A 25,678-nucleotide genomic window follows, 5' to 3' on the forward strand; every position below is an offset into this window, starting at 1 on the left:
CTGTTTTTCACATCGTTCTTGTGCTTTGGTAAAATATTTGTGTCCGGTTAACACATTAGATGTTGTTCATATTCTGTAGATAAATATATCTCGTTGTAAACTACTTTAGGTAACGGTATTTCATTCCCCGATTTTTCAAACTTTTTCAGTTTTATCGTTCCGAAACCTTAGAAGTCTAGCTGATATTTTTTGCTTACCTAAAACGACAACTTTGCCCTTCGAGAACAAAAGGTATTAATTTGCCCTTGTTACGACAGTGCTAGGTAGCATTTCATTTAAGAGCTTCATCGTATTTTGATCTATTTTAATCAAAATACCCAAGATATGGAATTCTGAATAGCTTAATATTCCACTTAGACAATTGGTTGCTTGGCCTTGACGTGTGACTGAATGAGAAAATGATTAATTGCGATTCAACGATTAAAGCATAATCCTTTTCTCTGAAATGATCTAATCTTAAAAGTAATCATTCTGTTTTACAGCTTTCCTTGCAAACCGGAATTTCAAAGGGGGATAATTGAACTTTACCCCAGATTCTTTGTTTAATTAGCTGTTCGGAGATATTTTCCCCTGTCAGAGTGTTGGAATATTTTTTCAGCTTCATCGTCTGTCAGCTTTGCTGGAACACAAATGTAATCTTCAGTGAGACTCTAATTTCCTTCGTATTCCAGATGCACGTACGTAGAATTGATAAGACGACAAAATATGTAAGAACCCTAGCCAGCAGTTTGCTCAGTACGCAGTCCAACAAAAATCGGTGGCCATTATAAGAAAAGATGGGAAGACACGGAAATATACGTTGTTTGTCAGAAATTAAGGCCAGACCTGTCCAGTGTTCTTTTTTTTTTTTTTTTTTGGATTGTTCATAGTTTAATCACTGATCACTGAGATTTGTACCGGCCTGGGAGTAAAATGGGTGGAAAGCTAGAGGTGTGTATACACTATAAAACACTCTGTGAACAACTGAATTAAAAGTAAATAGTAAAAACAATTGAAACAGGTCGCGCTGCCATGCTAACTTCGCAACTTGTTATCTTCCAATTAAGCAATAGAGCACTTTTTCTGTGTTTACATAGCTTCATCTAAACACCATGGGGACTGAGAGAATTCGAGCCAGTTATGCAAACCCGTGACGCAACCGAAAGTTTGCATAACTTTCGAGAATCCTCCCAACCCCTCTCGTATTTAGATGAGGCCATGTAAACACGGATAAAGTACTCTTTTGCTTTTATAAAATATTTCTCAAAAATACGCCCGAATCTAAAACGTCACAACCGCGTTTACATACTCAGAGGCGTGGACCAATGAGCGCGCGCGTATTTCAGTTTCAGGTAGACATTTTCTTTCTTGAGTTTTAAGCTTGGTTCCCGCTTACTCCCCAAAGTACACTTTTCTGTTATTGTTCTAGAATTCTGGAACATTGTCTCTCAAGTCAGGATTACTTAAATAAGGTCGAAACCTTGCCATTTACCAACTTGGGGGGTTTCTCTAGTGGAGTGTATCAAAAGCAAGTGAAGTGCTTGGATCACCACAGTGTAAAAGTAAATCGCTTGTTTAATTCCCATAAGTGCTATTAACTTGTCACTGGCCAAAAGCACAGAGAAATTCCGCGGATTTTTTTAATAACCAAGCTATCTATTGCAACCCAACAAAAACAAGAGGTCATCTTGGAACATGTAAGAAGAAATAAGAGAACATCTCCTGACAAGAGGGAAACCGTGCCAAAGAATTAACATCTTGTTAAAAGCAATATGAGCTCTGTCAAGAGAGGATCCTCTTTTGGTAGAAGAAGGACTGTCGAAACATGTTTAAAACTGTTTTTCGGTTTCACTTCAAACCCATTTTCAAAACTTGCAAAAGCGCAGCAAACCACATAACGTCAAGGTCCCGCGGCCATGTTTGTGTCCCAAATCGACTGTTTGCGAACACACATTATCAATTTAATTAACGCGATTTAACTAAGTAAAATTTCTCTCTCAGTGGGAAATGAGTTTTTTCTTATGTGGCTGGCGGCATTTTCAATTGTTTAGGAATGCCAATATGGCCACCATGGAAAAGCTGGCATGCACTTGTAAACCATCAAAAAGTAACTTAACTCCCAGCCAATTATAATTTAAAATAATCACTTTATGTAACAGGACTACACTGACCATGATAAGACATTAATAATCAAATGAAAAATTCCGAATAGTGCCAAACTTGATGATTACATCATATACCATCGGAAGATCAAACTTTAGGACCCTTCAGATACCATGTATTTATAGATTATCCAACTGAGATTCTAGCATGAGTTGGTAAAACTTAGATAATCTCTCGAGTAAACCACAGTTTGGTTATAGAAAATTAAATTTGTGATCCTTTTAATGTCCAACCAACCTAACCGTCGGAATCAAGAGTTTATCATGGCGATTTTGATGTAAACACCCATCTATTAAGAGGAAATTTAAAAAGAAAATTATTTCAAAAATTGCGCCACCGATAAGACCTCTTTCTTTATAAAACTGGTTGCAACTGTCGCAGTTCAGTTGTCGTCGTTGGAGGGAAGTCACAGGAAAGCGGACATGGTGTTATTTCGTACAATGTTTTCCCGAGGTCGTAAATTTTGGTGCGTCGTGGTATTTTGGGATAACATCATACGCGTACCTCGTATAAATTGTCGCAAACTTGTCGAAAGCACACATAGCTAGCTATGACATGGAGATCTTAACAGATCCGCGTTTCACCATGACGTTTTTAGTGCAGTGTATTCTGTATTAAGGCCGCCCATTTCGTCCCTATCGAAGGATTATTTCTTTGAGGGAATGGTTCGGATTTACAGAATATGTTGCGGCGACCGCCAAAATTCATTTTAACTTTCGAGGGCTTGTTTAACACTCTTCGAACTCGAAGACCGATGCGACACTTAGAATACAACAGAAGACAAGTTGCTTAAGTGTGAAGCAACTTCAAATCAAAGTGATAAGCGAGTTTTTTAGTTGGTGGATTGCTATAAAAATAAACTTTTGCAAATTCCCGATAGAGGATCTTGACCGTACTCACAGATATTGTCTTTCTGTTAAATAATATGGTCAATTCTCTTATCCGCCGTCTCGATTTATAGATTCAGTTACTATTAGAATAGCAGCTAACTCTTATTAGACCTGTAAAGATAGTTTCTATTGCAGGTGTTTTCAATTTAGCATACCTCTACCAGTTCAATTCCAAAGTAAATGGTGGAGAAACTTGTCGAAGTCCACCTGATGCACCGCTAGCTGCCAACGCTTGTGTGTATAGCATTTCTCTACACTTGTGTCGATTACGCCTAAATCATATAAGCGGTTTATCTGAAAATTGAGTTCAAATGAGGCATTTACGTCACTTCGAAAATGCAGGGCTCTGTTTAACATAAGCTCAGAGCGGTTTCCTCCAGGGCCTCTGTTCCACACGTTCAACGCATTATTCACCAAAAATCATTGGCTGATTTATGGGACTCAATTATAACATTTTTTGTCTCCTGTCTACGCGGCGTTTGATGTTAACTTGTAAATCGGCAGGTTGGGAGAATTTGACGAGATCTACAAAACTACTTTCCTTTTGTGGTGAGATCTATTATTGTGATAACCTCCACACGGAATCAACTTGCATCTTGATCGTGCGAAATAGCATGTACCGTTATTAAACTACCAGCCCCAACCACCAGCCGTGTCAGGAAGAAAGCATTCCAGAGAAGGAGAGGCAAATGTCAACGACTGTTCAAGTTGAACTCTCTATGCGTAAAAACCGTTCAAAAACATTAAACAAAAAAGTGAGGGATCTTTACAGACTGAAGCTATTTTATACAGTGAAGAAAATATTCAAACGGAGCTTTGTTTCTTCCCTGGATGGGCCTCTCGGAGGAAGGCTGACACTTAAAACCATTTTCCGTGATGAATATGGGCTTATCTACAATTGATCAAGTGCCTTTAACTTCCTATTTAAGTTTCCAACTTGAAACTCTTTTTAAAAGATTTAAGAGAAGTTACTACGGTTTCACAAAAGTAACAGATAAATTTCGTAAATCCACAGGAATGTCTTCCGGCGGTATTTGATCGAGTTCATGTGTAAATCCTCTTTCTAGTCTTTCAATGTCTGCATTTTTTTATTATTATTAGTTCTGTGTATAATAATCAGAGTTAAGAGATAAATTTAAACCAATATCAACACAAGAAAGGTAAGAGGTCACTCGACTTCGCAATGATCTTTTTTTTCTCTTTTGTTTCCTCCTCTTTTTGGCTTCCTTCACGAGGCATTCTTTTAATCATCACCAAAGTACTCCCTTTTCTACCTACTTTCATCGACCCATTCTTGAGACTCATGACCCCTGCCGGTATGCGGTTGTGATTTAAATTCAATAGCTTGAAAAACTTTCACTTTGTCATCGAGTTGGCAGCCCAGAGGCGTACGCACAACCCAAAATCAAACACAAATACTGGGTTTTCAACTAGCTAGCCCCGGTTTCAAAGGAAACCTATGATGCTATTGACGTCCTCGATATCTCATAAACGGATTTCCACGTTGATGGAGGTCTTGATAACCTTCTCTAAAACCCACGAAACCAATCTCAGCAATCGCCAGCAGAATAAAATGTTCCATTCTACTATTAAACTATACAGCTTGTAACTAAGCTGTGATAAAAAAACAAAAACTTTGACTGAATAATGACACATGGTTTCGAGTGCTTATTCGACAATGGTGTGTTGTATAACCTCTATATATATACAGGAAGAAAGAGCATTTACCGGCCGGCTTTCGCTTTTCACTCATACATTAGCAAACTGATACCCGGCTGTACACTCACCACTGAAATATTCCAACAAACCGTTCACTGAGACAGATTTCCAAAGCAATACTGACGGACTGCTGGGCAGCAACAAATTTGCCGGTGTTTCTTTGCCGATCATTCAATCTGTTCAATCGCCACGCGTGCAGTAAACTTCTGTTAATTTATACACCCTTGAAGTGGCCAATTACAGGGCTGGCTTACGTGTGAAATATGGGCGGTAGACTAAAGGTTACTTTATGGATATTTTATATTCAAGGGTCGTATTCAGACAATTGAAAGCCTTATTACCCGGTATATCAATGTACTGACCCCTCACACAATGTGGATATGATAGCCACTGAATTGAATCCTGAAACAGGAAGTGATTACCACCTTTTTCTCCAAAGTTAGCATCGACCGGCCCGCTTCAATCTGTCACGTTAGGAAATTGTCAAGACAATTGCTGGTTAAATTAAACGATAAGCTTAAAATGACGAGCGCCGGGATCATTAACTGTAGAACCAACGTTCCTTGTACCTGAGCAGTCTGAGCCGGAGGTGTGTAAAAATTTTATCAGAAAATATAAATAGGACAAAGGTCATTCAGTTATAGACGATAATTGAAAAAAACCACCGGTGAATATCTGGCTCCCCTCTATTTGGTTTAGTGAACATGAAAACGTAGAACTTGCTGAGATGTAGCTCAGACGCTCTACAACCATGAAAATGGAGGCGAGCAAGAGGTGAATATTCTTCGAAGTGGTATGTTAACTCATATTGCTGTTTAATATCATTTATTTTTTATCAACTGTCAATGTTAGGCCTTTTAAATCTGCAATTCAAATCCTTGTTGCGGTTGCTGGGTAGCATGTGGTATAATATGGCAATAGAAAGTAATGCTCGAAGAAAATAAGACCAATCAAGTAGGCTGGAATGAAGCACGGAAAACGAGAACTGATTGGGATGCAGTGGGATAAAGCAAGGAAGAAACGCACTTCATTAAGCCAAATGAAAAAGAGAGACGAAAAAGTCTAAAGCCCTGTTTCTTTATTCAGTGATGGCGTCAAACGTTCTACGAAGATGACGAGGACATGTGGCACACCGTAAATTGAAATTGTTCACTGAAAATAGACAAAATAGATGTAAGCAACCCCAAAACCAGCGCAATGAACCTTGACTTCGAAAACCTCTGAACGTGACTACACTGCATTCCAATGTAAATGTCTCGAAACGTTTTAATTAAGAAACTTTAATGTACTTGGCTCGTGATATTTAGCGCAGAGACCAAAGATCAGACGAGATGCAGTGCGGGTAAAAAACGTTTTAGCAGACATACAGCATATTCCATATTAGGCTCTATTAGGATAAATCTACTAGCGTTCTATCACTAATGCCGTTTTCTTATCGCTACTCGCTATAATTTCTTTTGTACGTAGTGAGTAGCCCAGAGGTGACAGAAGACGGTAAGGTTGTTGAAAAACTGGCGGCCATTTCTATGCGTTTTCGAAGTGTCTGTGAAGAGGATTCACATAGTTTCAACCTCGTCCAGTCGTCCCCTTGGCGTTTTCCCTTGCCTGGGGGAGGGGTCCCCAAGTAAGGGCTAGGCCACACGGTACGAGGATGAGATTAGCGACAGAGCGTTTTTAATTTCGAGTTACTTAAATTCATCCTGATTGCGGTCCCTCGATATTTTTAGTAATAGTTTCCTTCGGCTCCCTTCTTCTCACACATTCAACCATCCAACATTCTCCTCCTGATAACTCGATCAGTGTTAAATTTCTTCAGCAAGCAATAGCTCCGCGGTGTCAGTTTCCATAAAGCTGACAATACGTTTTTGATGTAAAATCTCTGTCGCTGTGTTAGATGAGCTCTCTGCGAACTTTTCACGAAAGCTTTTCACGTAGAAAACAACACAGTTTGGTCAGTTTGCTATCTCACTGGAGTAATGACTAAATAAATGTTGCATGTACATGTCTTTTCCCCGGAAAGAGGTTTCTCAGTCGCAGGTGAATAGCTCCGCTTGCCGCCGTTTAATAGAATAATCGGCTTCGTTCAAAACCTTACTCTGCAGTCACGGTATTTTGAGTTATTTTGGCCACGTATAAAAGTAGCTTTAAATTGAAGGAAACCCGAAAATAATAGTTAACTAAGATAGAAATACACCAAATAGATAACAATAAACTATAAAGGAACAATGATGGTTAGTGATGGGGAAGATTGACATGGATTGCAAACGGCGAACTTGAAAAATATAAGCTAAATGTTTCAAGATGAGCAAACCGCGACGAAGCTCCTTTTACGAAAATGTTTAAAACAATCCTTCCAAACCTGCTTTTTTGAAGAGTCATCCCCTTCTGAAGTGAATAACAGCACAGTCCCCCCTCCCCCGCCCCCCGCCCGCCTTCTCACTTTCTCCCTTCTCTCTTCCCATGCCTGTACTATTCGAAGAAACGACCTGGACACATTGGGTGCTTACCATTTGTCAGAATAAACCGGTTGGGATGACCTTTGGGATGACCGTTTTTTCCAAAATCAGCAAACCAAGCGAACGAGATGGCGCTTACCATTTGCAATTCGATTTCTCGTAATTGTTTTCGGCTGATGAGAGACTGGAAACTGGAAAATTTACCAAATGGTAAGGAAATTTCCGTCGTTCCGTTCCGAACGGAAAAAGAGGACTACCTCTGGAGGTAGTCTACAATTTCCGAACGGATTTTCCGGAAAATTACTGTTCCATTTGACTTTCAACCGAAATTTCCGGATTTTTTGGCTAAATGGTCAGCACCCATTCCTTTTTATTTTTATCCCAATGTTCCTGTTACCTAAAATTTGCATTACCTTCCATGCTTTTTGTATTCGGTTTTCTGATGCCAACCATAAACGTGACTCGATTCACCAAATATCAGCCCGTTTCAAGGGTATTTCGTAATATTTGAAATTGCATTTTCGTGATAAAATCATGTTTCCCCCGCACTTGCATTACAAATACGTGAAGAAACATTGCGAAACCTGCACGACTTCCTTAAGGATAGGCAGGTGTACAGAGACACGTAGCTGTGTAGGATGAAGCACGGTGGGAACGGTGTTGGTGGCCAATCACCTGTCGTATTAGAATACGCGCGAATTTAGCAAATGCACAGATGCACTCTCGAGTATTCTCGAGCACAACGTAAGAAAGCATCACGTAATCGCTACAAATGATGGTTGTTTGGTCGTCATAGAAATCTGTGACTGTTAGCAAAAGCTCGCTGTGTTGTCATACAGTGAAATTTAGTCTGTTGAAGTGGTCCATTTGCTTTAGCTTACTTGAGATGGCGTGAGAAAGCAAACGTTTACTTGATCAAAATAATTGTCCCCTGAGTTATTCGCGAGAACTGCGAGTGAGTCAACTTATTTTGAGCTTTGAAATTTCAAAGAAAAGAGCCAAAATGTTAATAACTTCGACAATCGTTTTCTCACAGAAGTGATCGTGAAAATATAATCCATTTAAACAAAACATTTGAGGGCACAGTGGTAATTTTAAATTCATAAGTGTAAAACTGCTATTATTCCAAAGCTCAAGGAAAAAATGACGACAAATTCGCATATTGATAAGTTAACCTAAACCAGTATCTAAATAATTAACCAACGAACCCAGAAATCCATTGCTGACTCTTTATTCTACTGGCGAGGCATGTACATCAACTTCCTATGTTTGACGCACATGTACGTGACACCAACATGCAGATTACAAAATCGCTGCTGATTTTCCGTTCTTAATATATCTTTCTAGCTCGTTCTCCGTTGAGCAAATTGATTAAACGACGCGAATTCGAATATAATTTCGAGTCAGTAATTGTCTTTGCTTTTCATTCAAATATAAATATCAGCTTTATTTCTTTTCGTGCCCTGTACAAAATAGCTTGTTAAAATTAATTCTCTGGTCCGCGTAATGTTTCGTGATGTTGTGTATTTTCATATTATCATAAGGATTCTTTTGTGTTGCGGCCATGTCAATAAATAATCTTACTCAGTTCTCTTCGTGCATACAGTCAATACAAAATGTATAAATAGTTAGCAATTTTGGCAATCTTGGCTACGTCGAAAACGTTCACGTAAGCAAAAGTCAGTCATTAAAATACGAACTTAGAAAGTAGTTTGCAATGTTCTAGAAGACTGTCCGTGATGACGTGCGCGCCTGGTCTCGTCCCAGGCCAAACTGAGGCCCCCTGTCCACACTATTTGAAAAACGGTGGTTTCACTCTGAAAACACATCAAATGTTTTCCGTCCACACTACACCAGAGGAGTTTAAAAACACAACAATTACCGGTCATTTTGGATTTGTGTTTGAGGAGAACTCGTTCAGGGAAATCACACTATTATCGTGACGCCGTCGCGTTTTCGAAAAGCTTCGTTTTCCAAATGTTTTCTGTGCACACTAAAACGCAAAACTGGCGTTTTCAAATTCCTCCGGTTTGAAGAGCGTTTTTGAAAAGCTCCATTTTCGTGATGGATTCATCTGGATGGCAGACCTAACCGTAGAAACAAAGCTGCCTTTTCAAATTTCTCCGGTGTAGCGTGGACGTGGCCCAAAGTACTGAAGTTTAAAGCTACAATAATGAGTTATCCAATTATGCCGCTATAAAAAGTTCCACTTGCCTATTTTCCACTGTCACACAAAAATAGCGAATCATTATTATTTTCTTTTTTTCAATAAATACTTGATTTGTGTGAGATATATTTAGAATAACAAGAGCAGTAATAAATGGCAAGGCAGGATGTGATCTCTTTAGAAAAGAGCCCCAAGGCAGCCATTGCCTCCAACTTAATGAAACCACTAGAGGAACCTACACGGTAATTATTTGCTTCAAATAAGAATAAATAACCTTCGAGGTTAAAAAAGGACAAAATTATTTTATTTAATTTTATTGATTATTTCTTATAACGAAAAAATACATTTAAGACGCGATTCCTTTCTGTTTGACGAATTTTGATTCAGATAAATCTGGAATATTCCACAGCAATCTTTGGTTGATCTCGGCAAACTTCCTCTGGCCTTGAAAAAACAAAATTCAAAGTTCACAGTGTAGGGTTCGGAGTATAATCAAAATTGTAAATAAACATTTTAATGGTCAAAGTATACTGAGGAAAAAAAGTGATCAATGCAAGGAGCGATTATGCGAAAGTCTGACAATCATCGAATGACTTAATAAGACTATATTTTTGGGGAAAATATATATATATGACTCAAGTCTTTAAATGTACAAGTAAGATATTGTTGCTTGCTTGACAATCAGCACTTCATAGAAAATGAATTAATGAGCTGATAACATATATGCGTAACAAAAAAAAAACAATGCGAATTGACATGTATAACGGGAGGAAATGAGTGGCTGTCCACGTCAACTTTAATTTGAAGTGAATCAATGTTAGACTGAATAAGCTACCCTCTCCTAAATATTGCGCCTTCCCACGAATTGCCCAGAGAGAAATCTTCTCTCCCCATTCGCCTCCAAAAAACCATAAGCTGACTTTAAGATGCAATTCTTAACAAAAGATATAAGTTCTTAATTCAGTTATACCTCCATCAACCCTCTCCTCCTCGCCATCTCTCCTTCTCTCCTGCAGAAGTTGTTTTTTATTTCATGCTTCATAAAAAGATTTCAGATAGATCTCGTTTGGGGATTGGGGAATCTTCAGCATTAAGGTTAACCCCCGTTACATGAGCCTGTTCCAGGGGGAAACAGCCATAAAGCGGTGGGCGAAATAAGAAAAATAAAATCAAAAACAACGCCCCGCTCTCAAATTTACCGAACTCCTGGAAAAGAATAAAAAATACAGCATAATATGAGAGCGGGAGTTATTTTCATCTAAAACTTAAATATCCCTAAGCTTCGGACCAAAATACATTTCCAATTGTTTTATAATGCGTTAAAGGGTATAAACAGGAAAAACGCGTCACACTTTGGTGATTTAAAACGCCAATGTTATCCTAAAAATAGACCTTCGTGAAAACATATTTACTTGGAGGGTTAAAAATAGTCTTGTATTGTAAGTTATTTTTCGCCTTTAACGTTCAAATACGACATTATATAGGACTCCAACCAGAAATACAGTGTGCCAGACCTCGATACTAGGTAAAGTATATATTACTTTTTTCGAGTGTAATCTGGATATTCACTGATAGCAAAATGTCTGACCCTCTTGCAGTTTTGTCCAGGTGATCGTTTATAATAGTAATATAATATCGTTTTTGTCTAAATGAATCTGGAACATTCCTTCTCATTAACGTGTTTTTGATTATTTTGTTTCCCACGAAAACGACGTCCTTTAGGAATTACGCTTTTTTTCCCTTTGATGTCGGCCCAATTAAATTCAACCAATTCTTGAGGTTCACTTCTCTTTCATTCGACTATCCAAGCCAAACGGGCAAAACGTCAGTTAAAGATATGTTGAAACTTTTAAAAACTAACTACTGAGATCAACTAGAAGCTTAAAGTTTATATTGAAAAAACGAAAGTTCTTCCGTCAAAACATAACAAAAAAAAGATCCGATTCACTATTTATTATTGCATTTAATTTAAAAGTTTCGCGCCATATCACCAGAGGTGTAAAATATGAAGCCAAAATTTTTTCTATAATATAACTCCTTCGATATTTGAATTCGGTAAAATTTCATGATCATGAACAGAAGTAAGACGATAAAGAATATTCTCATCGAATACCAGGCGTGAAGTTTCGTTATACAGCGTGCAGTAGCATTTTGAATTTCTCCATGTATTTAACTGTGAAACTGTAAGAGTCTACAGAAAATTACAAACAAAGACTAAATTGAAAACTTAAAAATGCGACTTTGCATTCGCTTTCACAGCGTTTCCCTCAAATTTTATCAGCGAGATCTTTTGCTTATTTTTTTAGGTCTACAGTTAATAAAGAAATCGCTGAAATTGACGGGAATTCCGGTATTTTTTCCCGTCACAAATATTGTACTTTCGAGCCATGGTTTCACTTCCGGTAATATGACGGACGGCCTCCAGTTCGAATTCCGATTGACTCGACATAAAAATAAAACTGTTCACTGCAACTGGAAAGCGATATGTAGAGTTCTCGTAACGTTGAGCAACAATCTCGTTTTATTTTGCTCTGTTCAAGAATTAGCTATTTAAGAATTTATCCTTTTCCCTGGATAAATGTTAATAGAAAAAAATACCATAACATTTAATCCCCTATATATTTTCGTTATCAGGAGGCCTGAAAAAACATATTGGAAGAAATTGAAAAAAGCTCTTTATAAGACCTCAATAAAACTGCTCCCTGAGGTACTATTAGCGAAGTACAAGTGATTTCTGATATTTTTAAAAGCCACAGTGAGCTATCTACATGTCCTTAGGAGTTTATCTTGTACCTAAAGCGGTGTTTCTTCGCCGTGGTAATTGAGATAGATGTTTACGTCGAAAAGAAAAACGATTTAGAATTGTACATCCGTTCCCGTAAACGATTCAGCAATGTAGAAAATCCAGCCTGCTAGTACAGACGGACATGACAGTCGAAAATCCTTCAGCTTCTCAGACTATAGGAAACTGGACTCCTGCGAGTCTACAAAGTGACAGTTTTATGATATAAGCCGACTGTTCGTAAAACAGCTACGATACAACGACAAAATAACATTGTTATATTAAAATTTTATAGTTATATACGGATGCAATATCAGTTACAAAGGAATACACTGTAAAACCGGTTTGCATCTTTCCCTTGTGGAACTGATCCTTGCAGAAAAAAAACATTCGTTAATACCTTGTTTTGACGAGCCTAGGCTCTCGGCTGCAGTAGCTTCTCTTGGCTTCGAGATGGATGACGGCCTCGCCGCAGATGGTAAGTTGCTAGTTTTGCCGTAAACAAACATGCTTTTTAGCTTTTTGTTTCGCCCCTCTGCTAAATAAGCTGTCTGAAGGAAGCGAATTGGTATGGGAATCAGCGCTTTCATCCGCTAGCAATATTCTCAATTTTGTAACTAGCGCTCAGTTCTTGCAAGAAGTCCTTTGCAAACAACACTGTAGTAAACTAGGTGTGGCTGGATTAGGTTTTGCAAATCGAGGTGCAATCTGTCCTTGCTTGATAGAAAGGTTTAACTTCAATATTCGCTTTAATATTCACTCCGCAACCATACGATGTACTGTATCTCCATCCAGAAATTTCAGGAAACCCTTTGATACACGGTCTTGTTGAGTAACCAAACAATCGTCCCAAAAAGGAGTAACTATTGAGAATTAGCAAAGGAATGGGAAAATTCTCTAAATAACGATTTCCTTTCTTTTGTAAAGGAAAAATCATACTTCACTGCCTTTAATTACTCGAAGCTATCACCTTTAATTGTAATTTTCAGTTTATTAGAGAATCAAAATATTGCCTTAAACACTCAGCAATTATTGAGTCCTAATGTCTCGCTAACTTATATCATTGGGTTGAAAGCAAAACAGCAAAGACGTTTGGCTTAGCTTCCCTAGAATTTTGAATTTTCTCATGTTTTCTTCCGGGCTGAGTGCGTGGTGCTGTGGTTTTTCAACTCGGGAAGAAGGAAGAAGCCTTTTGAATGCACCCGCCCACACGTTAACCGTACTTACAACTTCCGGCAAACATTTTTTATTCATCTCTATAGTATACCGTCGCAAGAGAATACCTACATTTACAACAAAGGTAAGAGAATTCAGCTTGTTTAAAGACAACAGAAAACAGACACAATCCGAGTTTCACACCTATAAAAACAAGACGAAAAGGGTTCCTAAAATGTGGGCAAAATGACATGCCATACCTGAAGTCAAGAAGCGAAGGTTTCGATACGACATTAGTACGTACATTCCAGTAAAAACGTTTTAGCACGAGTGCTAACAACAGATTATTGTAGCGCTTTACATTCAGTTAGAGATATCACATTTGTTAAGATAAGGTTTGTACATGTAAATGATAAGACAGGACAGTACCAGTCAAAGAAACTAAGGTTTCTATGTATTTCCCCTCCGACTCCTCTTTCGATACCGATTGTCTGAATGCAAGTATGTTATAAGTTAAGTTATAATGTTTATAACGACACTTAACAGGTTAAAGGTTGTCTTCAGTGGCATTTCATAATAAATGTATTGACTATTCTTCTTTTGAGCTGGCTTTACCTGAAAACATTGTTTCACTCAAACCCACGATTGTTGAACCCGTACTGCCTTGTACTAAGGCATTTGTTCAGGACCGGAGGTGATACATAAACTGCATGCATGTTGTACTGAACCTCAGAAAAGAATAAAAATTTACCAGTTGTTATTACAAGGCTCAAAGAGGCGCTTGCTTTACCGATACGCTTATGAATTGGCTAAGCCAGGTTGAGCTAAAATTCCGGAAGGAAAGCATGAAAGTAAATTATAATTAATGTTTAACTTAACGGCGTTTCAGAGTCATCGTCAAAAACTTATAAGCTTTTTTATAATGTAGAAATTTGCTACGGTATTTCCTCGATAAACGATAGTCTGATTTTATTACAAAGGGAAGATTTCTACAAGATAATAGTCTGAAATTGCCTTGAAACTACGGAAATGTTCTTCCCTGAACTCGGACTTCCAACACACCAAGAGCCATTGCACAGCATCGACGCGAAAAAATACAGACAATTTCGTTTAAAGAGAACCATTCATTATTTGACGGCATAATTCTAGACGAAAGCAAGCTTAAGGTATAATTTTAGCATAACGAAATATTACACAGCCTGCTGAAAATACTCCTACAAGCAGTAACAGATGTCGGCGCTCAACAGGAACACCCGTCGCTGAACGGAGCTAATAAATGCAACACGTACTTAAAAAAAGTTCCGCTGCAACGTAGGCTGCAGTCAGTGAACAATACGTTGGCGTGCATTGACAGATTTTGCTGTTTCTAATAGTGTTAAAATTGGTCATCTCAGTGCAGTTCTGTTTTTTTTTTTCCGGCTCGTGTATATATATATGTGTGTGTGTGTCTTTCCGCAATAACTTTGGACACAATAAACTGAGTGCAAGAGATTGCAAGTACGACGAGGGAGTCAATTGGTAGGTTGACCCAAAGTCCGATTAAAACAACTGAAGCTATTAACTAGAGTATATTTAAATTCTACTTTATTGTTTCTCTCTTAGAATAGTGCGTTTAACATTAGCCATAATATAAAAAGAAAATTTCACGAGAAATATGTTGCGTTGACCAACAGAATTATGCAGTACTGAAAACATTAGGGAATTTAAGTAACCACGACGGCTACGCTGAGGACAACGTCGACTGAAGATAATTTTCTATTTTGCCTACAGATCTCGGGATACTCTATAGTTGTTTACGTTGTTTATCACTGTCAAAACCATCATGAAACTGAATCTGGGACACAGCGATTGATTCGAAATAAAAATTTAAAACATTAAAACATCAGCCGTCGAGGTTCACGTGCTCTTGACAACGCAGAATTTGGTCATTTCACGTTGTTGTTTTGAAGAGGACGGCAAGCAAAGAATTATAACACATGTGCAAAGCCGTTGTTCTGCTCATTAAACCTTTTGTTTTATCGACGTTCCCGTTGTCGTTGGCGTCGTGGTTTTCTTAAACTCCCTATTATCCCGGCTCCACTCGTCTGGGACACGATAACTCCTCAGTTAACTTTAACTTGTTCATGAAAGCTTGCTAGCTTCTAAAAATGTCATTTTAAGGACGACATCATTTTAAAGTGATTCTGTAAGGTTATTTCATGACTCAAAAAAAGAAATTCACGCCATGCCAAGAAAGCAATAACGAGCAATTCCCGAGACCAGAAGTGGTCAGTCTGTCATTAGCGGTTACCGTCATTGTTCAATCGTGAACCTTGAGCGAGCGTCCACAACCACATCAGTCAGAACATCTGAGATAAAAAAAGCAAGGTGTTCAGTAGTTTATATTTTCCACCTTACATCGCCTAAAAGAACTGGTTTACTCAAAGAAAACTGTTTATGAAAGTGAGGGGTGCAGTAATTATGTCAGGCTGTAGTCGATCTGGAACGCTCCCATAATCAAGCCTGGGCGATTCTAGTTTTCATATCGACTTCATACGCGCTTCTTGAAGAAAATCTGGAAGAAAACTGAACCATTTATTTGTTCACACTCGTTTTCATCCTTATTCGAACACCAACAACATTTTTTAGGTGCTACGGTTATTCACTGTCGGATTACTAGCCTATATCAGTTACCCTAACTAAAAGCTGCGCCGTAGCTATTGTATTTGCGGCTAGTAAAAGTCGGAGTACTTTGTTAGGCAATACAAATTTTGGAAACATCAGCCTTTTGGTTCATTGGAAAAAAGAAGAGAAATAAACAGTCATCGATCTGACGTAGTCTTAAAGGAGTAGTCGACAGGAAGGAAAGCACCAAAGGGAAACAGGAAAAACACGACATCGTTTAGTTATTTGTACCCATCGTCGGAAGATGCAAACCCTCAATTCATCGGTTTATGACAGTTCCTTTTATTCGGTGATCAGAACTTAGTTTCGTCGTGACAGAGAGAACGTTAGATGAAATAACCCTCAGAAGCTATATCACTCCGAAACGAACGTCAGAATGAGATGCATATAGTGGGACTCCGACAACTGAATTCGGACCAAATTGTTCGTTGCCAATATGCCATGAAACTTAAACGACCCCGAACACAACTTCATACAACAAGGTCTTGGTTTCGCGGAAAGTTTAGCATAACGAGAGCCGGGGTCAATGTAAACATAAGTTACTCTGAAGCCATCATAGATATTTAAGATACACTGTATCTGCATGGCCTCCGACAATTTTGAGCAAAATTAAACCGGTCATTCCCATTTTGAATGCACATAGGGTCATAAACGCGCGCACATAAATACATGTGTACAAGAAACAATTTCTAAGGTCTTCGCTTGTTACGAAAGCGCTCAATGTAAACGCATATATATATAACACACTGTGTCTTGTAGCTAAAACTTTTAGAGATGGTGAGCCAAAAGCTGTTGTAGATAGACGGAAAAGCAAGATTTTCCTTCCTTCGGAAGACCGGAAATAGAGGCTAGTAAACATGGAACTAGACTAGCGCGGCTTCACCCGGTGCATGTTCAAAAAATCATTCCTTTTCCATCTTATTTCATTTTTCTTTGTATGTTACGTTAAATCAGAAACCATCAATTTAAGTTTTCTAATAATAAACTTAGAGTTTGCTGGCTAAAATATAGAGTTAACTAATATCTAAACGTATTTGTCACGGAAGGATTTCCTCTATTCACTGAATACGATGAAATAGCACCTAGTTCGTCTAAGCCATGCCGGCAAAGTGTTCTAACTCCTCGTTTTATACCGAGTCTTCAGCGTCTTTTTTACCACTGAAAAACGCTTAATCGTCAGACGAAAAAGAGAACTTTGACATTGGAGGGTTGCGTTATCGGTAAACACATTGTTGGTTGTTACACTAAAACGTACTGACCTCCAAACACATCGAGACCACGAAAAATTGTCAAGTTGCCGAAGACAACGATTCTGTCTCTTTTATTTCTTCTCAAAATTATGCCGCAATATACTCAATATTAAGTCAGTGTTTTTATAATCGGGCTAGAAAAGAGGAAATTAAAAAAATAAGACACTTAAACTCGTACAAACCGTCCTCGAGAATTTAAGAATCGTGTTGTCATCTGGTTTAGATCCGCCATTTTCTACATACGCAGATATTGATTTACTGTAGTTTGGTTAAACCCTCAAGCAAATTGATTTCTCACTAAGCGTTCACCGAACACACCTTTATTCAGTTCATTCATGGTCACGTTCAAAAACAAAACAAAAACAAAGATGACAATTTACTGAAGAACGCTTTTCACTAACAACATCAGTGCTGGAGGCTACTGAACATCCTACATGTCTTCCTTTACAGGCGGAAGACAAGATCGCGCGCGGAAGCCGGCCAAATCCTGGGCGTAAGGTCTGCATTTATCGCTCCGTCGTCTGTGGACCCACCCCAATATCTGCCTATGTTTACTCATTTTCGTCGTTTTAAGGCAACAATTCGCGAGCTTGATACCAAAAACACACTTCATGTCTTATATGTCTTGTTTACACTGACTAAAAGCCCGGTGAACCATCTGTAAGAACCGGCGTTTCTCTTCAGTTTAAAATCCAGTCACTACAGGTAGGGTATAGTTTTTCATATATGTTCACTGAGCTTATGGAAACATGATTTTGCTAAATTAAGGACTTTTTTTTTTTATCATTTTTCGAATTGAGGGAAGTAAATAACAGCTAGCATGCATTGCTGGCGAATAGGTACTATTGCTAACAACAACTCGGCACTGACTTCGGACTGAGAGTAGCCGAGAACCCAGCATGAAAAACATACACAGCTCTTTCAAATGACTCTCAAATAAGTCGTAAGGCTGAAAGCCATTGTCAAATTCATGGAACTAGACAAAATAAATAGAGCCTATTTCATCGAAAACAGATCTCTTCAAGCTGATAAATTTAGATGAGATGGCAAGTGCAAAACTTTCCACTTCGAACACTTTTATATAACACACAGTCGGTGGCGTTGTGTGTGGATAAGAGGTTTACAATTCACGCTAGGAAGCACAAAAAACATTTGATAATGCATGTCGAACTCGGTGCAGTTTTCAGCTGAATGCATAATCCCCAAATGGTTGCAAATTACCGTCTTGTCAAATATACTTTTACCTCATACACTCTGTTTTAACCATCTTAACGCATAGCTATGTAAATTTACTCTCCGCGGTTTGGATTGCTTACTTGCATTCCGAAATGCGTTACACAACAGTGAAAATTTCGGCAAGTTTCCCCTAGCCGGGTGAGAATCTATAAAGAATAATAAGGCCAAACGAATAAACAGAAGACAAAAGTCTTGACTGAATTTTAGTTACTGTTTTTACTGTAATATTCAGTGCTAAACTGATTCAAAAAACAGCCGAGTTTGTCTCCTTCCCACTAACCACGGGTTCTTGAGACAAAAATGAACACCTTTGCAACGAGAAAAACTTTGTTTATTCTACAATATTCGATGATAAGCCCAAAAGTCTTTCTTAAATAATCGTGAGTGTTCTTCCGTTGTATTTGCGTCCTTTGATTTCAATTTTTCATCCATAGTTACAAGCAATTAGGTTCTAAACGACATCAAAAATGGACTTTGGAATACTGCTAAGGCGAAAGGGTAAAAAAAAAAAAACCCCAAAAAATGGAGAAAAAATAAATTAAGAATTCACAAGACTAGCTGGAGAGCATCGCAAACCGAAGGAAGGGTGCAGTATTAGATTAGTGAAGGTATTTTTCCTGTATTTAAAATATAACAATGCGTAATCCAGTGCAAAAAAGAAGTAAATAGATGGCTCAAGTAGGTTTTGCATGCAAGTTGAAACGTCGGCGATTATGCTTTACATGCAAATTACAAATATACCACTTTTGTTGAATGTCGATCGTCTATTGCTCATAAAAACCACCACACAACGCTTACAGAATCACCGCGGCAGAACAATACGTTTACACGAACTATGATGCCCTTCCCTTCTCTTTGGACTCTCCCCTGCAGCCTTCGGAGTTAATTCTTGTCCAAAACAGGCATAGCTGTTTAGCATGTCAATTCACGATCTGAAATTGCATGCTGTTTATGCATCGCGCTGAGAAAAGGTCTATCCGTTAAAGGCGAATTTTCAGTTGTCTTGAGCAATTTGTTTTCATTGAAACCAGAGAAAAATCTAAATTGCCGGAGTTTCGCGGCTGATGTTTGTATTACACGAATTTTCCATTAGAATCATCATGAGAGATTGGAGATCCGATCTCCAGTTCTGTCATTCGGAAAAAAACATTGTTGAATATTCTAAGTGGCAACATTAACTTTGTCAGTGCCAATATTTTTATGATGCCGCTCGGAAAAAAAACAACATTGCAAATGATAATGTTTAGCCTATAAAGATATATTTTTTTTTCCACGAAGCAATAACATCAAAGGTGCAGCGATATTGTGCAAAAATTTGAGGATTTACTGAATAGAAAAAATATTTATTTTCCTGCTTTTAAATTCAAAAGCAAGATGCGGTTTCAGCTTTTGCAATCTATAGCACTTTTTTCACCTGCCTCTCGTTCGTGAATCTCGCATAAACGCAAGCGAAAATAATCTACACTCTTTGCAATGGCTTACCAGTGTTCAAACTTCCCGGAAAAACCGATTGCCGGTCACACTTCAGTGTTTGATCCAAATATATTCCACCCACGCAAAACCAAACCGGGTTAAAATAGAAGCATCGCTAGCTATTCTCTGCGTAGGATTTAAAATGGATTTTCTCGCCAGCAAATTAATGCAGAAATATCACACCTTGTTGAATAATTTATGACCGCCTACCGACGAATTTCTTTTGAAAGTGCATTTTGCGATCAATCAACTGGCTCATCTTCGAAAGTATTTTGTTTCACAAATGTTCTGACACGAAAATGGTACGGCAAAAAAATCGAATGGATCTATGCTAAAGTAAAAGTTCATGTCAGAGCAACGCGGCAGCGAAAAAGATCACAACCCCTGGAGGGGCAAGAAATTATTCAGCGCGAGTATTTTTAAACATTAGCATGCACTTTGCTGGAAAAAAACAATGTTTTCCTTTCATCTCGTTTTAGACAGCCTTATTGTGTATTTATACACACAGACCTCATATGACGTCAGCGTGACGTCAGACAGGGGACTTATCTGGCAAGGCAGCACAAAGCCTCCAACGGCTCACTAGTGTTCGGTGAATATAATTTACGAGTCCAATTAATTTTAGTTTTCTGGTTCACGTGAAGACGTATACAGTTCTATTCGATTCTTCCGCTCGTGGGCGTTCATTTGCGTTTTGTTTAGAGACGATGACGTCAAGGCATTTTGCCAAGTCTAAGTAGACTTTCTTCATGCGACAGATTCACTTCGTATTTTGATTCGAAAAGGGTAACGCGAGCGAGCGCCGTGTTTGTATTCCTTTTCACGCCGACCGCCTTCAGAGTTCGCAGCTCAGTGTCAACCGGCTCATTCAGCGCTCCAAATCTCTCCTGAGAGGTGGGTTCATTTGACTATAGCCGTCGGATTTATTTATGGGAGTTAATTTGACTTCTTGTAGGATTTGATTTTATTCACACTCGGGCGTGGTGGCTCACCGGGCTAGTTGGCACTTTTACCCTGCTTATATTCATAGAGACTTATTAGCTGTAAATATGCACACGATAAATAGCAAACTCTCACTCGATTGAGCGTGAAGATATATTTTAAACCAGAGAAAACTCACGTGGAATAAATAATAACGGTTCGTTATACTTTAGTATTATTAGCAAGGTAACAGAGATCCGTGGCTGCTTGCTTGGACGTGCGTGATATTTTTTCTTCCGACTTGTCAAGACTCATGCACGATTTCAAGCTGACATGTTGCTGTATTATTACAACAAATAAAAAACTGTCATGTTTTACACGTAATACATCAGTGTACTTATCACGAATCAGCCTCAAAATGTCGCTTTTTCGTATCCAGTGAGATCAAAATAGAAATTTCTTGATATATTTTTCGCCTGTGAAAAGTAATTTATTTAACGACACTCGTTCTCTAAAATACGCATTTTCATGGTCCGTCAAAATAATAACAACAAATAATTTTAACATACTTTAATCTCCCGACCGATCTACATTTCCTTCGTGTTACGTTTAAAATCTCATATAGATATATACTGTACGTTGCATCTAAAATTGCTTTCTTGGGTCAATTTTAAGTCTTACTTTTATTCAGAGCGGAAGTCCTCTTTGAATGAACTTTTACTTCCGGCAATTTTTAGTTTCCTGTGACGTCATTACCCAGAAGTCTCGGGTGCGTGCGATTGATGATGCTCGTGTGGCCGGTGTTACATTCTCTCTGTGTTCATGCCATGACAATTCGACTGTTTTTAGGGAAAAATTATCTGTTTTAACTCCTGAATTAACGAGGTCTTCTCTTAGTAACCTACGGGAGACGTTGCAGCTCATTTGAAGTTCCGGTTGCAATTCTGCGTCCAAAAGCCGCGTCCGTTCTTTGCCGTGAAAATTCTCGGCAGTTTTCAAAACCTGCTGCAGTTTGGTGCATTTATCCGGCTGCTTGTACCGCCATCGCTGCCACAGATGAAAAGAAAAACATGTCTAGCAAACTTTCAGGTGAGGTAAAGTGGCCGGCGAGAGAGATTCCCGGGATTTGTTAGTTGGAGTTAAATTAAGCTCGCCCACGCTCAAAAATGTGTTACGAAAATATCGGCGTGGATGAGCAAAACTTTCCCCTCGGTGTCGGCAAATCTGTTGTCGATTTCATGTGCAAGTCTCGTCGATTGCGAGAGGTTTGCGTCATATTGAGGCGGTCTTTTGTAAGGTTTGGATCTGGCTTTTTCTTACAATGGGCGTTGTTCAACTAATGTAGAATTTTTGGGGTTTATCTTGTTTAGGTCGATGTTTGGAGGGAGTGTAGTCGAGTGGAGTGAATTATTAATTAAGGTTTTTATAAGTTGTCGATTTCAAGCAAAATCTACCCCCATTTGAGCGTCCACTCTTTGTGCTTTTCCTAATTTTATTTTATTTTAGGAGAGTATTCATGGAATATGTCTATTATTAGGGGAATATTTTTTGGACAGTTTTATTGGGAAGCCACCATTTTATTTAGTGGATACTGTATAAGCTTAATTTTATAAAGGTGCTTCTCCACTCGTTAATCTGTAAATGTGCAAGTTTCTTTCTTGTTTTGCAAGTCCTAAGTTGAATTTTCATCACATGTTATCGTATCCTATTTTTCAGCTTTAATTTTTTGATTAAAAAATTCTTATTCGGCCTGTTTTTACTTCCCCTTTCAGATTTAAGGCCGTAAATACGCCGGGGCTGATTCTGCAATTTTGGGCAAAATTTGTTACGTTTTCACCACGCAAGACTTTTCCAAACGGAATGATCGATAGTTTGCAAGTTTCCTCTTTCCACTGCAGCGATGATTGAAAATGGACCTAAACTGGCTACTTTCTAAGGTAAGATCTCTGCAGAGACTTTCTTGTTTGCTATGGATTAAAATTTGTTAAAGGGTGAGCAAATGCAAACAATGGCTGGAATAAATAGGGGCCGCAGAGCTTTAACTTTCAATGTGAATCAGCTTATGTTGAATTTGTATTCAGTGCATATTATGGAATCGATTGTGTTTTCTTTTGGTCTTTGACCTGGTAATAATCGCCGACATTTCGAGCAATCTGTCCGTGGTTTCTTGAACAAACTTGGATACGACATCGCGAAATAGATTAATTTCGTAGAGAAATTCAAACTGTTTTAAATGTCTGGCTGAGAATTGACTTAAGCTTAACTAAGGCTTAAGTGTCTTCGTAAATGACAAAGGCCCTGGATGTGTCTCAAGTAAGCTTATGGATTCTTGGTTAACCAGCAACCAGTTGTCCTGTATGGAAGAACGACAACCCCGGACACTGGTTGGAAATATTAAATGAATTTTCTTGTTGCCACTGTGAGTTTTTGCACTCGTTTGCACAGAAGGGCTGAGGTGAAAATAATTAGTGATTATCGCGTTTTAGCCATCTCAAGTTTTCTGTAATTTGAATCTTCCAACGAGAATACTTTAGTTTGTGGTAACGCGTGTTGTTTTTAAAACTGCTGCATTTATTTATTAGCAAGTGTGTATGTGTATTGATTAATTCACTTTTGTAACGCTGGTGAGATACCAGTAATGTTCATATATTTATCTTTTTGTAACTGCATAGCAAAAATAGTGTTTGATCTGAGTTTTTTCTGTAACCACTGTGTAAACTAAACCTGGAAATTATATTGCAATACTCACATGGATCTCTCCTTCTCTGTGTCCTCTTTGATCTCTTTGTTGGTTTCTTTTGTGACAATAAAAATGTTTCCTGAAAAGTAACCTTCACCTTGAATTGCCACTTATTCAATATTCATAGATATTAATTTTGCATTTTTTAGATTCTTGATTGCATCCAATATAGCATCGTATATTATTATTGTTATATTATCCTCTGATGATCCGGGGATGATGAGCTTCACAAGGGGAAAAGTTACTCAGTCTTATTGTGTGATTCAAATGATTTTGGAGAAACTCTAAATTGAAACTCCTCATGTTTTTAAAGATCAGTGATTTGACTGTCTTGTGGTCTGTTGAAGGCCTGATGCATGCATGGATTTGATTTCAATTTAGAAACTTGACCAACCTTAATTGGCATAATGTGGTCTAGCTTGTTGTTGCAGTTGTCTCAACTCAGTGGGTGCTCTGCAATTTTAGAGATGAAAACTAAATACAGATTTTTTTGCACAACCAGAAGTTTACCCACATTATCCTATGTGGAGATGTGCATTGAATAAGGGCATACGGTAATAAGTGACTGAAGTTTTTGCACATTTTAAATTATTCTTAGGGGAAAGGTTTGGGTTGTCAGTAATGGTTCTTGCATGCTTAAGATAAAGTAAGACTTAGATTGTTGTAAGATTCACAGTTAAATCAACAATCATGAATGGAAATCTAAGAGAAATTAAGTGGTGGAAAATATTTAGTTGTATTTGATACAGTCTTTCATTGTGAAGTATATTGATAGATTTCAATTTTAGCTATTTATAAGCAGCTGATACAGTTTGGGTTCTAAGGTTACAATTAATGTAACATTATAAATTGAATGTAAGCTACGTCAAATGTGTCGTGGGGTTCCAGGAGGTATTTCCTGTAATTTTCACCCAGAAAATGCAAGCTTGCAATCTTTTTTTGGAGTACATGTATCACAAATCAAAGATGCTTGTACATTATTTCAGTGTACAGTGTAGTGTGGCAACCTGTCAGTGTTTGAGAAATAATTGTTACACCATGTGAATTAAGACGTGTTGATATAGAGTTGCATGTAATTTGTTCCAAGTAGGAGGGTTTTGCTCCATACCATGACCATGACATTTATGTTGAAAATGTTTCATTGATTTCTTTATAAATAGCAGCAACTTGTTTATATACAAAATCAGAGTTAACTTGGGTGGTGGGGGAGGGAAGGGGTTAGGGCCTGTTTACAAGGAGGGAGGGTTACCCTGGAGGGCAAAAGATAGCCCAGGTTTACAAGCAAAATTTCACTGGGAGGGTAACCCTACAACCCAGTACAACTTAATGCATGGTTACACTCAAAGGGTCTGGAAATTAGAAAGTTAATGCGGGTAGGCAGGTTAGCCCTACCTGGAGTGTTTACAAGGGAGAAAGTTAACCTTCCTGCCAGGGTAACCCTAATACGTAGATAGGGTAACCCACCTACCTGGGTAACCCTGGCTGACTTGTTAACATGACGGAGGAAAAAAGAGGAAATGTGTGAGTGCTAGGGTAACCTGCTTGCTAACGCTGGTAACTCTCCCTCCTTGTAAACAGTCCCTTAGAAGGGGGACAGGCTGTTCCTGGTTGGGAGTCACTTGCTTTGAAGATGAAGTGACACAGTACTGAGCTGACTTAATGACATGAAATTAGTTTGGATATGTTTGACTCACTAACCTGGGACACTCTGAGATGAGTATTTGGCTTGGTCAGGAGGGACAACTCTTTTAAGTTTCAAAAAGAAGATGGCAAAGGAGGCATCTTGTAATGGTTTTCTACCGTGTCTGTAGGTTTAAATTAAAAAGTTATTGCAAAATTTTCAAATGCAGAGTTCAACCGAGAATTTACATTATGTATTTGATATAGGAGATCATCCAACTGTAGTGACATGTTTGCCGATAGCAGTGGAAAGTTTCAAGTGAAAGTCTTTCAGATGGCCGGCAGAAAGGCTAAGCTCAGTCAATTCATATGTATGGAATTGTTCTTTGACGATGTTGGTGACCTGGTGTTGAGCAGTGAAATTGCTAACATGCTTGCATTCAGGTTCGAGGCGAAAACCCTT

At 38.3% G+C, this 25,678-nt stretch overlaps 2 protein-coding genes and 1 long non-coding RNA gene across 12 annotated transcripts in view; 1 reads left to right on the top strand and 2 right to left on the bottom strand.

Annotated features, from left to right (window-relative positions):
• LOC110069644 (cyclin-dependent kinase 6-like) overlaps window positions 1-4,963 on the bottom strand; it is a 23,976-nt gene extending 19,013 nt beyond the window's left edge. For 2 of the 4 annotated variants that reach the window (XM_020777174.2, XM_020777172.2), the window contains exon 1: window positions 4,820-4,963. The gene's annotated coding sequence lies outside the window, so the exon portion shown is untranslated. Of the gene's footprint in view, window positions 1-3,187; window positions 3,284-4,819 lie in introns of those variants that run through there. The other 2 variants (XM_020777173.2, XM_020777170.2) reach the window with 1 other exon arrangement.
• Window positions 4,964-5,436: 473 nt separating this feature from the next.
• The window catches only part of LOC110069638 (uncharacterized), a 42,730-nt gene continuing 22,488 nt past the window's right edge, over window positions 5,437-25,678 (top strand). For 3 of the 7 annotated variants that reach the window (XM_089284389.1, XM_089284393.1, XM_089284394.1), the window contains exons 1-2: window positions 21,601-21,944; window positions 22,628-22,792. Coding sequence is in view for 1 of the 7 variants with exons in the window: in XM_089284394.1 (XP_089140520.1) it covers window positions 22,766-22,792 (27 nt within the window). In the remaining 6 variants the exon portion in view is untranslated. Of the gene's footprint in view, window positions 5,545-20,531; window positions 20,829-21,599; window positions 21,945-22,627; window positions 22,793-25,678 lie in introns of those variants that run through there. The other 4 variants (XM_089284395.1, XM_089284396.1, XM_089284391.1 and 1 more) reach the window with 3 other exon arrangements.
• On the bottom strand, window positions 14,874-20,349 carry LOC149114807 (uncharacterized). The gene is made up of 2 exons (XR_016205905.1): window positions 19,944-20,349; window positions 14,874-15,659 (listed from the first exon to the last, which is right to left on the bottom strand). It is a non-coding gene; the product is annotated as an uncharacterized LOC149114807 (long non-coding RNA).

The sequence above is a fragment of the Orbicella faveolata genome, unplaced genomic scaffold (genome assembly GCF_042242905.1).
Source record: "Orbicella faveolata isolate gen_17 unplaced genomic scaffold, um_ofav_v1 contig_13, whole genome shotgun sequence".
In the NCBI taxonomy this organism is placed as follows: Eukaryota; Metazoa; Cnidaria; class Anthozoa; order Scleractinia; family Merulinidae; genus Orbicella; species Orbicella faveolata.